Source organism: Dendropsophus ebraccatus, chromosome 2 (genome assembly GCF_027789765.1).
Source record: "Dendropsophus ebraccatus isolate aDenEbr1 chromosome 2, aDenEbr1.pat, whole genome shotgun sequence".
Lineage (NCBI taxonomy): Eukaryota > Metazoa > Chordata > Amphibia > Anura > Hylidae > Dendropsophus > Dendropsophus ebraccatus.
Window position 1 is genome coordinate 207,419,149 of NC_091455.1, and position 16,259 is coordinate 207,435,407.

The 16,259-nt window shown below is 44.2% G+C and overlaps 1 protein-coding gene across 3 annotated transcripts in view; it reads left to right on the plus strand.

Annotated features, from left to right (window-relative positions):
- The window catches only part of CRPPA (CDP-L-ribitol pyrophosphorylase A), a 129,905-nt gene that overhangs the window by 57,478 nt on the left and 56,168 nt on the right, over positions 1-16,259 (plus strand). For all 3 annotated transcript variants that reach the window (XM_069959335.1, XM_069959336.1, XM_069959337.1), the window contains exon 6: positions 12,416-12,513. In XM_069959335.1, the coding sequence (XP_069815436.1) occupies positions 12,416-12,513 (98 nt within the window). The remainder of the gene's footprint in view (positions 1-12,415; positions 12,514-16,259) is intronic.

Genomic DNA, 16,259 nt, shown 5'->3' on the forward strand with positions numbered 1-16,259 from the left:
ATAGTGTCCAGTCTGATGATAGTGTCCAGGCTGATGGTGGTGTCCAGGCTGATGATGGTGTCCAGGCTGATGATGGTGTCCAAGTCTGATGATAGTGTCCAGGCTGATGGTGGTGTCCAGTCTCATGATGGTGTCCAGGCTGATGATGGTGTCCAGTCTGATGATGGTGTCCAAGTCTGATGATGGTGTCCAGGCTGATGGTGGTGTCCAGGCTGATGATGGTGTCCAGGCTGATGATGGTGTCCAGGCTGATGATGGTGTCCAGTCTGATGATGGTGTCCAGGCTGATGATGGTGTCCAGGCTGATGATGGTGTCCAGGCTGATGATGGTGTCCAGTCTGATGATGGTGTCCAAGTCTGATGATAGTGTCCAGGCTGATGGTGGTGTCCAGTCTCATGATGGTGTCCAGGCTGATGATGGTGTCCAGTCTGATGATGGTGTCCAAGTCTGATGATGGTGTCCAGTCCTCTCCTTTTGCATTGAGTCCCTTTGGGGTTAATGTATTTAGTGGAGGTGTTCCCGGTAGAAGTGATGTTCTCACACAGGTTGCTACATGTTCCCAGAGGAAGAGTGTTAAGTGTTGAGGAAGTTTGTATAAGTGTTGGGCGACCTCTCACCGTACTCGCTGCAGTTGTGAAGAGACATGGAGGTCACTGAGTGACAGCGCCAGGCAGAGACGCACATTCAGCCCAATGACAGTCGATTTGTCAGCGACTCGTCAGCTCCTTCTCATGCTTACCTGACTCGCTATGAGCTTGAAAGATCGACATAATTCTATTATTTTTACCTACAGCAGAGAGGGGGGACACGATGGGTGAAGGGATTCGAGTTCATATTTGGTTAGCAGATTAGGTGCACTGCGCTATTTCACGCTGGCTTTACTTTAATCTGGGAGGTATACGGGACTGTGTTCTATCAGTGTACAATATATATGGGTCACCCAGGAAGCCTCACAGACTGTATCCCATAGCACTGCTCATCCTGAGCCTCCTGCTTCACGGTTTGAATATCAAGTGTTGTAAAAGAGGGCAGAAAGAGGGAGATGGGTAGCGGATTTATTCCTTTCCAGGGCAAAATCTTTGATGATCCATATTATCATTGATCATCTTTTTGCCAGAGTTGCCACTCTGCCATATGCTGTGTAACAGAGTAGGAAGCAGACAGCTCCATATAATATATAGTGGTTATTTTGGGCTATTACAGCTCAGCTCTCACTTTGATAGGGAGGAGCTGCAGTAACCCAGCACGGCCACTACACAATGCATGGAGCTGTCTCTTTCCTGTTCTTGATCAGCTTGCACCTGGTAGGTGATGATGTCATCCCTTAATTCACAGGAAATCAACTGCCCCAGGACACTTCCTCTGACACATTAAAGTGTCACTGTTGTATTTTTATTATTATTGTTGTTATTATTATTATTATTAATATTTTTTGCAGAAATCAATAGGACAGGCGATTTTAGGAAACTTTGTAATTGGGTTTATTAGGCAAATCTGACATTATCTGCATTCAAAAAGACTTTCCACAGGTCCCCTCTCCCTCCTTTTTCTCATCCACTGCTCATTATCAGGAAATCTCGACTCCTTTACATCAGTTGAGCCCTGTGTAACCTATTCAGAGGGGAGGGGGGAGGACGGAGATTAGTCGCCAGCAGAGAACAAAGGATTACACAGCGGGACCTGTGTGAAAGCCAGTATTCAGAGGTAAGAGAGGTCAGTGCTGACTTCAGAGGAGATAGCCCGGAGATGTAGCTGTAAATTAACTTTTTGTTGTCCTGTTTTGGTGCCTCATCTTCCTCTAACCCTCCCCTCTCCATAAGAGAATCATGAAGACAGGGGAGAGAGCTTCAAACTGCTTTTTCATGATAAAAATGCATTTTTCGGCTAATAAACCCAATTACAAAGTTTCTTAAAATTGCCTGTACTATTGATTTCTAAAAAAATAAATAAAAAATAAATAAAAAAAATAAATAAAAAAAATTCAAACAACATTGACACTTTAAACACTGTAATTTTCTGTTGGTCACACTTGTGATCACATGACCCAGTTGCAGTATAAAAATATTTGGACTGCTTTGTTAAATACTCCCTTTTTTAACCAAAGATTCTTAGATCTGAGTCTTCTGCCTATAGTATTTTTCAGATCTGGATTAATCTGTCCGTTTTTTTTAGACTTTCTAAATTATTAGATGTTGAAGGAAAGGAGATTTATCATGTATGAAGACACAACATTTGTTACAGTATCTTATAGTCCAACCTCTCATTTGCATGAAGTGATCCTGGAGGTAGAGAGTGATTGACAGCTGATCCAGGTCCTGCGCCGCGCACCCCCCGAGGGCACCTGTTGGTTCATGTCACCTCCGTAATCCTCGAGGCTGGGAAATAAAGGCGAAGAGAAAGTGTGTGTTTAGTGCAGGTGTCCGGGGCTCCTGGCAGTGAAGTCAAGATGGCTCCTTCCTGTGTTATTTCCAGGATTGAAAGCTTTCAGAAACGTACAAACAAAATCCTTTCTGCAAGACGCATTGACACGGGGACCTCTGACACCGACGCTCTCACTCTGCTGACAAATACTTATTTGAAAAGGAGCCAAATTTTCCAGGTGCTTCCAATGAACATCCGAATGGTAGAGATTCCTATAAGACTAGCGTCAAGGCTCTTCCGGTCCGTCTCCAGAACTAAAGATGAGCGAACTTTGAGTGCGTTTGGGTTTTTCCAACTGTGAACTCTCAGCATTTGATTACCGGTGGCTGAAGAAATTGGATGCAGCCCTATTATACAGGAACATTATTGTGTAAATTATTGTTATGTCGTTCAAATTTAAAGTGACACTGCCCCCCCTTTTTTGCATTCTGACTTCCCTACACAGGTGTAATGGGTAAATTTAGCAGTTTTCATACCTGATTTTATATCATACGTCATGATGCTTGTTCAAGTAAAAAAGTGATCTTTTATCAACTGCAGATTGTGCTAAGTGGGTGGGGCTTCACAGCAACAGCTCCACTTAGCCCTGCCCACAGTGCCACCATTGGCCCAGCCCCTTCATGATGTCATAGGCACATGGGCCCCGCCCCCTCGCCGACCATTGGAACAGGCTGTCCTAAAGGTCTAGGCCCCACCCCCTCTAGGTCAGCCCATACCAATGGGTGTCGAGGGGGCAGGGTGCCAATGACATCACGGAGGGGCGGCGCCAACAGTGGCACTGTGAGCGGGGCTAAGTGGTACTGTTGCCGTGAAGATCAATTTTCACTTAAACAAGCACTGTGTTGCCGTGCAGATCACTTTTTTACTAGAACAAGCACCATGACATATGATATAAAATAGGGTATGGAAACTGGTAAATTTACTTTTTACACCTGTGTAGAGAAGTCAGAATGCAAAAAGGGGGGACAGTGTCACTTTAAACGATAATAGTTTCTTGTAAATGCAGGCAACGATCAAACGACCAATGAGAAATCGTTCATTTGGTATGGACACCAAAGTCATTGTTGATCGTTCACTGTAATTCCGCATTTGTTCAGTGTAATTCCGCATTTGTTTGGTGTAATTCTGCATTTGTTTGGTGTAATTCCGCATTTGTTCGGTGTAACTCCGCATTTGTTCGGGGTAGTTCCGCATTTGTTCAGTATAATTTGTTCACTAAGCATTCAGTGTAATTCCGCATTTGTTCGGTGTAATTCCACATTTGTTCGGTGTAATTCCGCATTTGTTCAGTGTAATTTGTTCACTAAGCGCTCAGTGTAATTCCGCATTTGTTCGGTGTAATTCCACATTTGTTCGGTGTAATTCCGCATTTGTTCAGTGTAATTTGTTCACTAAGCGCTCAGTGTAATTCCGCATTTGTTCGGGGTAGTTCTGCATTTGTTCAGTGTAATTTGTTCACTAAGCGTTCAGTGTAATTACGCATTTGTTCGGGGTAATTCCGCATTTGTTCGGGCTAGTTTTGCATTTGTTCGGGGTAGTTCCGCATTTGTTTGGTGTAATTCCGCATTTGTTTGGTGTAATTTGTTCACTAAGGCTAGGTTCACACTGCGTTTTCAGCATCCGTTTAACGGATCAGTTTTTTGCAAAAAACGGATTGCAAAAAACGGATGCATTTGTGTGCATCCGTTTTTCCATTGACTTCTATTATAAAAAAACTGATGCGTTTTTTTTGACGCACAATAAAGTACTGTTGACACTACTTTTTTGACCGCTAAAAAAAACGGATCCGTTAAACGGATGCTGAAAACGCAGTGTGAACCTAGCCTAAGTGTTCAGTGTAATTCCGCATTTGTTCGGGGTACTTCCGTATTTGTTCGGTTTAATTCCGCATTTGTTCTGTGTAATTTGTTCACTAAGCGTTCAGTGTAATTCCGCATTTGTTCGGTGTAATTCCGCATTTGTTCGGGGTAGTTCCGCATTTGTTCTGTGTAATTTGTTCACTAAGCGTTCAGTGTAATTCCGCATTTGTTCGGTGTAATTCCGCATTTGTTCGGGGTAGTTCCGCATTTGTTCAGTGTAATTCCGCATTTGTTCGGTGTAATTCCGCATTTGTTCGGGGTAGTTCCGCATTTGTTCTGTGTAATTTGTTCACTAAGCGTTCAGTGTAATTCCGCATTTGTTCGGTGTAATTCCGCATTTGTTCGGGTAGTTCCGCATTTGTTCGGTGTAATTCCGCATTTGTTCGGGGTAGTTCCGCATTTGTTCTGTGTAATTTGTTCACTAAGCGTTCAGTGTAATTCCGCATTTGTTCAGTGTAATTCCGCATTTGTTCGGGGTAGTTCCGCATTTGTTTTGTGTAATTTGTTCACTAAGCGTTCAGTGTAATTCCTCATCGATCCTTCATTTGCTGCGATCAGATGGGGTTAGTGATCGTAGAAATGATGTTAAAGAATTTTATTGTTCCTATTGTAACTAGGTGAACGATTTCAGGTTAACGTTAAATGATTTCGTTTGCGATAGTTTCTCGTTAATCATTTTGTCTGATAGGACCCTAAGGCTGCCTGGAAAACCTGAGTACAGCCGTAGGCCATAGGCTATATCCATGTTTTCCAGGACTCTCTAGGACTGCATCACACTTTTTCAGCCACCGATATTCAAATGCAGAGAGTTCGGAATTGGAATTGCAATCGTTTATTGTTAATCTGAGAAAACGAAAATTTGCTTAATCTAATATGACTGTAATGGGTGTGGTAACGCGGTAGGTGAATTTAACATGCTACGTGGTTCAGCCCTGCTCTGTGAGGGTATGTGTACACTTTGGAAAATGCGGCGCGCGTCTCTGCCCGTGTGATAGACTCCATTCTATGCGCGGACGGATTCCCGCGTCTGTCAAAGAATGAACGCGTTCATTCTTTGGACGGACAACGGAATCCGCCCGTGCATAGAATGGAGTCTATGACATGGGCGGAGATGCACACGTCTGCTGCAGTCCGCGAGTATTTTCCGTCTATTTTCCAAAGTGTGCACATACACTAAGTTTGCTTGGTCTTCTCCTTTGTGGCTCCCAGTGGCCGGAATGGAATTAGCTCATAGTCGGTTTCTTCTTTATTAAAGGGGTTGTTCACCTAAAATATTTTCTTTCAAATCAGCTGGTCCCAGCAAGTGCCAGAGATTTGTAATTACTTAAAAAAATCACCAGGCTTTCAGTACTTATCAGCTGCTGTATGTCCTGCAGGAAGTGGTGTAATCTTTCCCAGTCAGACACAGTGCTCTCTGCTGCCCCCTCTGTCCATGTCAGGAACTGTCCAGAGCAGGAGAGGTTTCCTATGGGGATTCGCTGCTGCTCTGGACAGTTCGTGACATAGACATTTTTCTGGTGTGAACTAGCCCTTTAAGCTTTCTTGTCAAGTGGATGATTAATGCTCAGGTCGTCCCCTCCAGATGTTAGTTTTAAACAACCTGGAATCATCTTCTTCTTGGCTCCGTAACATTAAGAAATGAAAGAAATGTCAACTTTTATCCCTCAGATATTAGGATCTTGACTGGGCTGTGATTCTTTGATTTTTTTGAAGGATCCCGTTTCTGAGCGCAGTGAAGTATCTGCCGCTTTGTTACTTCTGTGTCATCACTTGTTACATTGTTTCTGTTTTTACCTGTAAATTATATCCTGCCCCAAAGAATTTCTGCAAAAATTACATGTTCTGAAATACAGAGAACATCCTGGCGGGATTACCTGTGTCTATTCAGCTAAGAACATAGGATTTATCTCCAAGTCTCCTCACCGGAGAAGAAGCATCGTGTGAACGCGCACCTCTCCTGTGTACGGATCACTAGTCAGTGAGACATGGGGTTGTGTAAAGCTCCGTGCAAATCCACAACTCTTACACTCATCTGATCTTTTTTTTTTTTTTTAATTAAATGCTAAGGAAGAGACAGTCTATTAGTAAAGAGGTTGTTGACCATTTTTTTTTCCTTTCAAATCAACAGAAAGTGCCAGAGATTTGTAAATTACTTCTATTAAAAAATCTCTAGTTTTCCAGTACTTACCAGCTTCTATATGTCCTGCAGGAAGTGGTGTATTCTTTTCAGTCTGACATAGTGCTCTCTGCTGCCACCTCTGTCCATGTCAGGAACTGTCCAGAGCAGGAGAGGTTTTCTATGGGGATTTGTTACTGCTCTGGCCCTTGCTGGGACCAGTTGATTTGAAAGATTTTTTTTTTTTTTGTAAACTACCCCTTTTAAGTGTGACTGTCGTTTAATTTTTTTTTTTAGTTTTTTTAAGAAATCAATAGTACAGGCGATTTTAAGAAACTTTGTAATTGGGTTTATTAGGCAAATATGCCATTATTAGGCAAATATTTGCCATATGCCAAACTTTCCCCAGGTCCCCCCCCCCCTCCTCTCTCTCATTCACTGCCCATTATAAGGAAATCTCGGTGATGTAGCTGTAAATTAACTGTTTGTTGTCCTGTTTTGGTGCCTCCTCTCCCTCCACCCCTCCCCTCTCCATAGAGAACCATGAAGACAGGGGGGAGAGCTTCAAACTGCTTTTTCATGATAAAAATGCATTTTTCGGCTAATAAACCCAAGTTTCTTAAAATCGCCTGTACTATTGATTTCTGCAAAAAAAAATAAAAAATTTTAAACGACATTGACACTTTAAATTTTACAGTCCAGTTTGCAGGTATGGGTGATAGCCAGAGTACAACTTGTATAATAGAGAAGCGACCTTTAGCACCTATAGGATCTATGCTCCCCCATTGATCCCTTACATGTATGTAGGTCACAGACCGGATGTGCATTGAGTACAGATACGGTGGGACATGAATGGCGCTGCTGCCACCGCAGGTGTGGATAGGAGAGGATACGGCGGGTATTGTTTGCCGTTCACCCCTTCTCCCGCTGAGAGGCAATGACATGAGTCACAGGAGGCCGCGTTGACTCTGGGCTCAGCACAGAATTGTTTGCTGGGATTAAGCGAGGAAGTTCCAGGGAATGTGCCTGATGCTTTATAAATCTAGGACTCCAGGCAGTGCCGGGGCCCTCACTCGCTGTACGCCCAGGCATGTCAGCCAAGCATTGGGTGGGCTCAACAAGTCCCTGCGATAGAGCAGTCATGTTTGTTTGCTGATATCAGGGGGGGTTGGTCTCCTCAAACAAGATCACCTAGGAATATGGAGAATAGGCTGGGGATTCATGGAGTCAGCCCCCCGGTTCACAGATCCGTCAGTGATGACTGTGACAGCCTCACTCCTCTCCCACTGTATGTGTAAATGATGGGACGCAGCCTCAGCGGTGGGGAGACTGGGCCTAGTCTTGTATATAGACACAACGCTTCCCCTGTTTTGGTGTAAAACCAAAGTCCTTCAGTCGTCTTTGTCATTATGAAATTCTGGTCATCAAATTGGAAAAAAATGGACGATAACCAGTATGGTATATACTCATACCTGACTATTCCACCGAATAACAGGGAGACCTCCCGGACCCCTGGAAGAGCAGACAAGTCTCACAGGCTACACATCCTGATCTAATTCCTAAACCTTTGTCCTGTAGTCCTCCATCTATCCTGTGGTGGTTTCCTGGTAGTGAGGAGGACTGCAAGCTGCAGAATGGGACCTGGAGTATGTGTTTGTTTAGGGGTCTGGTCTGGAGTCTGTATTAGTTTAGGGGTCTGGTCTGGGGTCTGTATTAGTTTAAGGGTCTGGGGTCTGTATTAGTTTAGGGGTCTGGTCTGGAGTCTGTATTAGTTTAGGGGTCTGGTCTGGGGTCTGTATTAGTTTAGGGGTCTGGTCTGGGGTCTGTATTAGTTTAGGGGTCTGGTCTGGGGTCTGTATTAGTTTAGGGTTCTGGGGTCTGTATTAGTTTAGGGGTCTGGTCTGGGGTCTGTATTAGTTCAGGGATCTGGTCTGGGGTCTGTATTAGTTTAGGGGTCTGGTCTAGGTCTGTATTAGTTTAGGGGTCTGGTCTGGGGTCTGTATTAGTTTAGGGGATATGGTCTGGGGTCTGTATTAGTTTAGGGGTCTGGTCTGGGGTCTGTATTAGTTTAGGGGTCTGGTCTGGGGTCTGTATTAGTTTGGGGGTCTGGTCTGGGGTCTGTATTAGTTTAGGGGGCCTGGTCTGGGGTCTGTATTAGTTTAGGGTTCTGGGTTTTTTATTAGTTTAGGGTTCTGGGGTCTTTATTAGTTTAGGGGTCTGAGGTCTGTATTAGTTTAGAGGTCTGATGTCTGTATTAGATTAGTGGTCTGGTCTGGGGTCTGTATTAGTTTAGGGGTCTGGTCTGGGGTCTGTATTAGTTTAGGGGTCTGGTCTGGGGTCTGTATTAGTTTAGGGGTCTGGTCTGGGGTCTGTATTAGTGTAGGGTTTGGCCTGGGGTCTGTATTAGTTTAGGGGTCTGGTCTAGGGTCTGTATTAGTTCAGGGGTCTGGTCTGGGGTCTGTATTAGTTTAGCGGTCTGGTCTGGGGTCTGTATTAGTTTAGGGGTTTGTTCTGGGGTTTGTATTAGTTTAGTGGTCTGGTTTGGGGTCTGTATTAGTTTAGTGGTCTGGTCTGGGGTCTGTATTAGTTTAGGGGTCTGGTCTGGGGTCTGTATTAGTTTAGGGGTCTGGTCTGGGGTCTGTATTAGTTTAGGGTTTGGTCTGGGGTCTGTATTAGTTTAGAGGTCTGGTCTGGGGTCTGTATTAGTTTAGAGATCTGGTCTGGGGTCTGTATTAGTTTAGGGGACTGGTCTGGGGTCTGTAATAGTTTAGAGGGTCCTGTGGTCTGTATTAATTTAGGGGTTTGAATCTGTATTAGTTTAAGAGTCATTGTCGTATTTTTTTTTGTAGAAATCAATAGTCCAGGCGATTTTGAGAAACTTTGTAATTGGGTTTATTAGCCAAATATGCCATTATCTGCATTTAAAAAGCCTTTTTCCCAGGTCCCCCCTCTCCCTCCTCCTTTCCATTCACTGCAAAAAATCAGGAAATTGTGACTTGTTGCATCAGACACAACCCTGTCTGATCCTATAGGGGGGGGGGGGGGAGGAGGAAGGGGGGAGTTAGCCGATAGCAGAAAGCAGATAACAGAGGATTACACAACACAGAGGTGGGTGACAGCTGTAATCAGAGCTCAGAGAGGTCAGTGGTGACTGTCAGAGGAAATAAAGGGCGAGGTATTTGTAGATTAACTCTTTGTTGTCCTATTTTGGTCTTTTATTTAGCTCTCTCCATAGGAGAACAATGAAAACAGGGGGGAGAGCTTCAAACTGCTTTTTCATGATAAAAATGCATTTTGTGGCTAATAAACCCAATTCCAAAGTTTCTTAAAATCACCTGTACTATTGATTTCTGCAAAAAAATTTCACGACAGTGACACTTTAAGGTCTGGTCTGGGGTCTGTAATAGTTAAGGGGTCTGGTCTGGGGTCTTTATTAGGTAAGGGGGTCTGGTCTGTGGGCTATTTTAAATTAGGGGTCTGGTCTGGGATCTGTATATGTTAATGTGGTCTGGTCTGGGGTCTGTATTAGTTTAGGAGTCTGGTCTGGGGTCTGTATGGGGTTTGGTCTGGGGTCTGTATTAGTTTAGAGGTCTGGTCTGGGGTCTGTATTAGTTTAGGGGTCTGGTCTGGAGTCTGTATTAGTTTAGGGGTCTGGTCTGGGGTCTGTATTAGTTTAGGGGTCTGGTCTGGGGTCTGAATTAGTTTAGGGGTCTGGTCTGGGGTCTGTATTAGTTTAGGGTTCTGGGGTCTGTATTAGTTTAGGGGTCTGGTCTGGGGTCTGTATTAGTTTAGGGGTCTGGTGTCTGAATTAGTTTAGGGGTCTGGTCTGGTGTCTGTATTAGTTTAGGGGTCTGGTCTGGGGTCTGTATTAGTTTAGGAGTCTGGTCTAGAGTCTGTATTAGATTAGTAAACTGGGATCTGTATTAGTTTAGGGGTCTGGGATCTGTATTAAATAAAGGGGTCTGGTCTGAGGGCTGTTTTAGATTAGGGGCCTGGTCTGGGGTCTGTTTAAGTTATGGGGTCTGGTCTGTGGGCTGTTTTAGATTAGGGGTCTGGGGTCTGTACTAGGTAAGGGGGTCTGGTCTGGGGTTTGTATTAGCTTAGGGTTCTGGTCTGGGGGCTTTTTTAATTTGGAGGTCTTGTCTGGGGGCTGTATAAGTTAAAGGGGTACTCCGGGCTGGAATCCTTTTCAGTGTACGGCCAGGGAGGGGATGTATATAGAAGGCATCGGTCACTTACCTCCCCGGTTCCAGCGCTGGGTCCCGGATCGTGCTGCCCCGTTTTCCCGTCCGGCTGCCTCTTCCTGGTTTGAGCTCTGCCTTGAGACGTGACGTCTCAAGGTAGTTCAGCAATTTAGCGGCCGAGTTGGGACTCTAAATGGCTGAGCTGCCTTGAGACTTCACGTCTTAAGCTACAGCTCAGACCAGGAAGAGGCAGCCGGACGGGAGAACAGGGCGGCACAATCCGGGACCCGGTGCTGGAACCGGGGAGTTAAAGTGTCACTGTCGTGAATTATTTTTTTTGCAGAAATCAATAGTCCAGGCGATTTTAAGAAACTTTGTAATTGGGTTTATTATCCGAAAAATGCATTTTTATCATGAAAAAGCAGTTTGAAGCTCTCCCCCCTGTCTTCATTGTTCTCCTATGGAGAGAGCTAAAGAAAAGACCAAAACAGGACAACAAAGAGTTAATCTACAAATCCCTCACGGGATATCTCCTGTGACAGTCACCAGTGACCTGTCTGAGCTCAGATTACAGCTGTCACCCAGCTCCGTGCCTGTAATCCTCTGTTATCTGCTTTCTGCTGCCGGCTAACTCCCTCCTTCCTCCTCCCCCCTCCCCTCTCCCTAGAGCAGACAGGGGACGTCTCCTGCAACAAGTCACAATTTTCAGATTTTTCAGAGTGGATGAAAAGAGGAAGGAGGGGGGGACCTGGGAAAAGGCTTTTTACATGCAGATAATGGCAGATTTGGCTAATAAACCCAATTACAAAGTTTCTTAAAATCGCCTGGACTATTGATTTCTGCAAAAAAAAAAAATACGACAGTGACTCTTTAAGTGACTAGCGCCTTCTATATCCACCCTCCCCCCCTGGCTGTGCACAGAAAAGGACCCCTGCCTTGAGTACCTCTTTAAGGCGGTTTGATCTGGGGTCTGTATTAGATTATGGGTCTGATCTGAGGGCCGTTTTTTAGGATATGGTTCTGGGGTCTATATTAGGACCCTGTTACACTAACAGGTTATCTGACAGATTTTTGCAGCCAAAGCCAGGAACAGACTGTAAACAGGGAACAGGTCATAAAGAAATCACTGGATTTCACCTCTTTTCAAATCCATTCCTGGCTTTGGCTGTAGAAGCTGTCAGATAATCTGTTGGTGTAATATGGTCCCTAGTTGAGGTGGTCTGATCTGTGACTTGTATTTGTTTGAGGGGTCTTCTCTGGAGTCTATTAATTTATGTTTCTGGGGTCTTGATTTAGGGGTCTGGTCTACAGTACATATTAGTTTAGCATGGTCTGGGGTAGTGTTTTACTGGGCCTAGGATGTGTTTTATAGTGGGTGTAGGTCTGATCTTGGATCTATATTATTTTAGGGCACTGGTCTGGGGTCTGTATTAGTTTAGGGGGCTGGTCTGGGGTCTGTATTAGTTTAGGGCACTGGTCTGGGGTCTGTATTAGTTTAGGGGTCTGGTCTGGGGTCTGTATTAGTTTAGGGCACACTTCTGGGGTCTGTATTAGTTTAGGGCACTGGTCTGGGGTCTATATTTATTTTGTTATTAGGGGATCCTATCCTATCTTTAACTTGTTGCCTTAGGTTGAGTTATATAACAGAGTCCGGCATATCATAAAACATGTAAAGAAAACTCTTGTTATGTGGAGCCTGTCAGCATGCTGCTATGGATCAGTTATTATTATCATGTGTTTAGTCCTTAGTGTTAATGATAATCTACTGTGGATCTGATTGGTTCATAGCTTTTGATTGATGTGTGACGTCTTTCTATTATCTCTTCCTTTGCAGATCGCATCTCTAAACATCTCTGCATCCTCACCAATATAAAGGAGGAGGCCGTACAGATCGGATTTCGGCTTCATGAAAATCTTAAATCCCATATAAAGGTAAATGACTTCCTATAAGGTCATTGCTTCAAAGCCTAATGGTGCGTTTACGCGAAACGATTATCATTCGAATTTTCGCAATAACGATCGTATTTGAGTGTTAATCGGCTCATATAAACACAGCGAACGATCAAGCGACGGGCGAGAAACCGTTCATTGTAATGTTCTCAAATCGTCGTTGGTCGTTCGCTAAAAATTCACAGATTGCTTCATGTATACAGTCTTTCAAAGATTCACCCTATGTGTGAGATGGGCTTAAGCGATCTTAAAAATAAACAATGATTTTTCTAACAATTTATTCGTCAAAATGCTGATTGTTATGAAAACCAAATAGTTGCTTCAAAATCGTTAAACGATTGATAGGGCGAATTATCATTCGTGTAATTGGATCATTAGGGTCCTTTTACACAGAGCCATTTTTAACGATAAACGATCGCAAACGAGATTGTTTGTTTATTGTTAACCTAAAATCGTTCACCATATTACACAGAACAGTAGTCGTTAGTTATGATTTTTACTATGATCGTTGTTGCGATCGTTACTATGATCGTTTATTCCTTCTGATCCCAGCAAAACAATGAACAATGTGCAATTACAACGATTAGTGAACAAATGTGGAACTTGAGCAAACGAATGTGGAATTTCAGCGAACGATTATCGAACGATTGACAATAATTTTAGATTCAGATCTAATGCAACGATCAACGACATACGAACGATTTTTCGATCGTTGCCTGCAATTACACAGAACGATTATCGTTTAAATTTGAAGGATATAATGTTTTTTTGCACAATAATTGTCTCATGTAATAGGGCCGTGAAAAGACAACTCCAGTGCTGAAAAAAAAAAGACTGCAACGCATACATTTCATACTTACCAACCCTTCTGAGACGTTTGGATTTTCCGCTGGCTATGGTCCCCATAATCTCCGGTCCGCGTCTTCGGTTTTACCTCACTTCCAGGTTCTTCTACAATGAATGATAAAGCTCCCTGCGCACCGGCAGCCTTTTCTGGTTTTCAGCTTCCCTTAGCCAATCAGGGCTGAGCAAGCTGGAAGCCGTGTGATGCTCTCCAGCCAAAAATAACAGAAAAGGAAATGCTCAACTGTCTGTGATCCTCCGGTGTCCTCTTACAGGTCTCTGGTGTCTCCTGCTCATCCAATCAGCTGCCCTCCAGCCCAGGTGTCGTTCCTCTCCGGTGTCCTCCGCAGCCGCCTTCAGCCTGATCAGCCAATCACTGACTGAGACAGGACAACGCTGCTCAGCTAATTACTGGCGCTGTCCAGTCCCAGTCAGTGATTGGCTGAGCGGGCTGAAGGAGGCTGCAGAGGTCACCAGAGAAGAAGGACACCGGCTGCTGGAGGCGGCTACGGAGGACACGAGAAGAAGGACACTGGGGAGCACAGACAGATAAGTATTGATGAGCAAACTTGCTGAGCTGGACTGAAACAGCTAAACGCCTGCAATCGTTTAGCTGTGTTAGTTCGGTTCGTTTATTGTTCGGTTTGGCCACACCCGAACTTTGCCTCAAAGTTGGGTGAACCTGCCGGACCTTTGCAAAGTTTGTCCATCTCTAACACCATACAATCTTCTGCACCACAATTCATACAAACAAATCATGTGCCTTGAAGGTCTCATGCTCAGTAATATCTTTCATCGGTGCTATCCTGCTTGTTGATGGTTTCCATGCAGCAGGAGATCTTTCTGCACAGACAGTCAGAGCATCCTGGGGGTTGTAGTTGTGCAGGATTTGGATAGTTCCGATGTAAAACAACAATTAGAATTTTGCTCTTAATTCCTTCCCTGATCTCCTATGTGTAGAGACAATCGGGAGCGGCTTAACATCTCGTGTTGTATGGAGACAGTCCTAAGCCCCGGTTATCTCATACACTTCACATAGGCTTGTATGGAGCAGACGCTGAGCCCGCAGGCTCATACCCATCATTATGTGCATAATCATAGAGGAATGTCAAATATTTCATCCCAGCTTCTGCTTCTCCCCAACTCATGTCATAAAGTTATACAGATTTGTAATTTACTTCTATTTAAAAAAATCTACTGTCTTCCAGTACTTATCAGCTGCTGTGTGTCCTGCAGGAAGTGGTGTATTCTCTCCAGTCTAAGGGTATGTTTACATTGAGGAATAGGCGAGTATTAAGCAAGGAATTGGAGAGGAAAGTTTTCTGCTTGAAATTTCTCTCCTATTCATCTCCGGCAGAATAGGAGCAGAGTTTGAGTGGAATTCAAGCGGAATTTGAGCCCTATGGACTGCTATAGGATTCCTTTAGTGGAATCCACCCAGAGAATTGACATGTCAATATGGACATGTCAGCAAAAAACGGATCCGCTGTGGAATTTTCAGCGCAGAAATTCCGCCTATTAAATCCAAGGTACATTCACAATGTGTTTTTTTACCGGCGGAATTACAGGCTAATTCCGCATGCATTTTGTCGCGGAATCCGGCTGAAATTCCACGTGTGAACATACCCTGACACAGTGCTCTTTGCTGCCCCCTCTGTCCACATCAGGAACTGTCCAGAGCTATAGCAAATCCCCATAGAAAACCTCTTGTGCTATGGACAGTTCCTGGCATGGACAGAGGTAGCAGCAGAGAATACTGGAAAGAATACACCACTTCCTACAGGACATACAGCAGCTGATAATTGCTGAACGACTGGAGATTTTTTTATAAGTAATTTACAAATCTATATTACTTTCTGGTACCAGTTGATTTGTAAAAAAATTATTTTTTCGTTGGAGTTCCCCTTTAAAACATAAATTCTGTGCTAAATTTAAATCTAAACAGGGAAAATTTGTGATGATAACCCTCCTCTTTATACTAATACACCCCTTCCCACCCTGTGCTAGTCAGGAGGGCATACACAGGACTGTGTTCCTACTCCATGATGGGATGGCAATGCGATAGCTTGTGGTGGGAGAAATGTCATCCTTGACCCCCAAGAATTGTTACTACACCTTGTAGTATACACTCACCGGCCACTTTATTAGGTACACCATGCTAGTAACAGGTTGGACCCCCTTTTGCCTTCAGAACTGCCTCAATTCTTGGTGGTATAGATACAACAAGGTGCTGGAAGCTTCCTCAGAGATTTTGGTCCATAGTGACATGATGGCATCACACAGTTGCCGCAGATTTGTCGGCTGCACATCCATGATGCGAATCTCCTGTTCCACCACATCCCAAAGATGCTCTATTGGATTGAGATCTGGTGACTGTGGAGGCCATTGGAGTACAGTGACCTCATTGTCATGTTCAAGAAACCAGTCTGAGATGATTCTAGCTTTATGACATGGCGCATTATCCTGCTGAAAGTAGCCATCAGATGTTGGGTCCATTGTGGTCATAAAGGGATGGACATGGTCAGCAACAATACTCAGGTAGGCTGTGGCGTTGCAACCATGCTCAATTGGTACCAAGGGGCCCAAAGAGTGCCAAGAAAATATTCCCCACACCATGACACCACCACCACCAGCCTGAACCGTTGATACAAGGCAGGATGGATCCATGCTTTCATGTTGTTGACGCCAAATTCTGACCCTACCATCCGAATGTCACAGCAGAAATCGAGACTCATCAGACCAGGCAACGTTTTTCCAATCTTCTACTGTCCAATTTCGATGAGCTTGTGCAAATTGTAGCCTCAGTTTCCTGTTCTTAGCTGAAAGGAGTGGCACCCGGTGTGGTCTTCTGCTGCTGTAGCCCATCTGCCTCAAAGTTGGAGGTA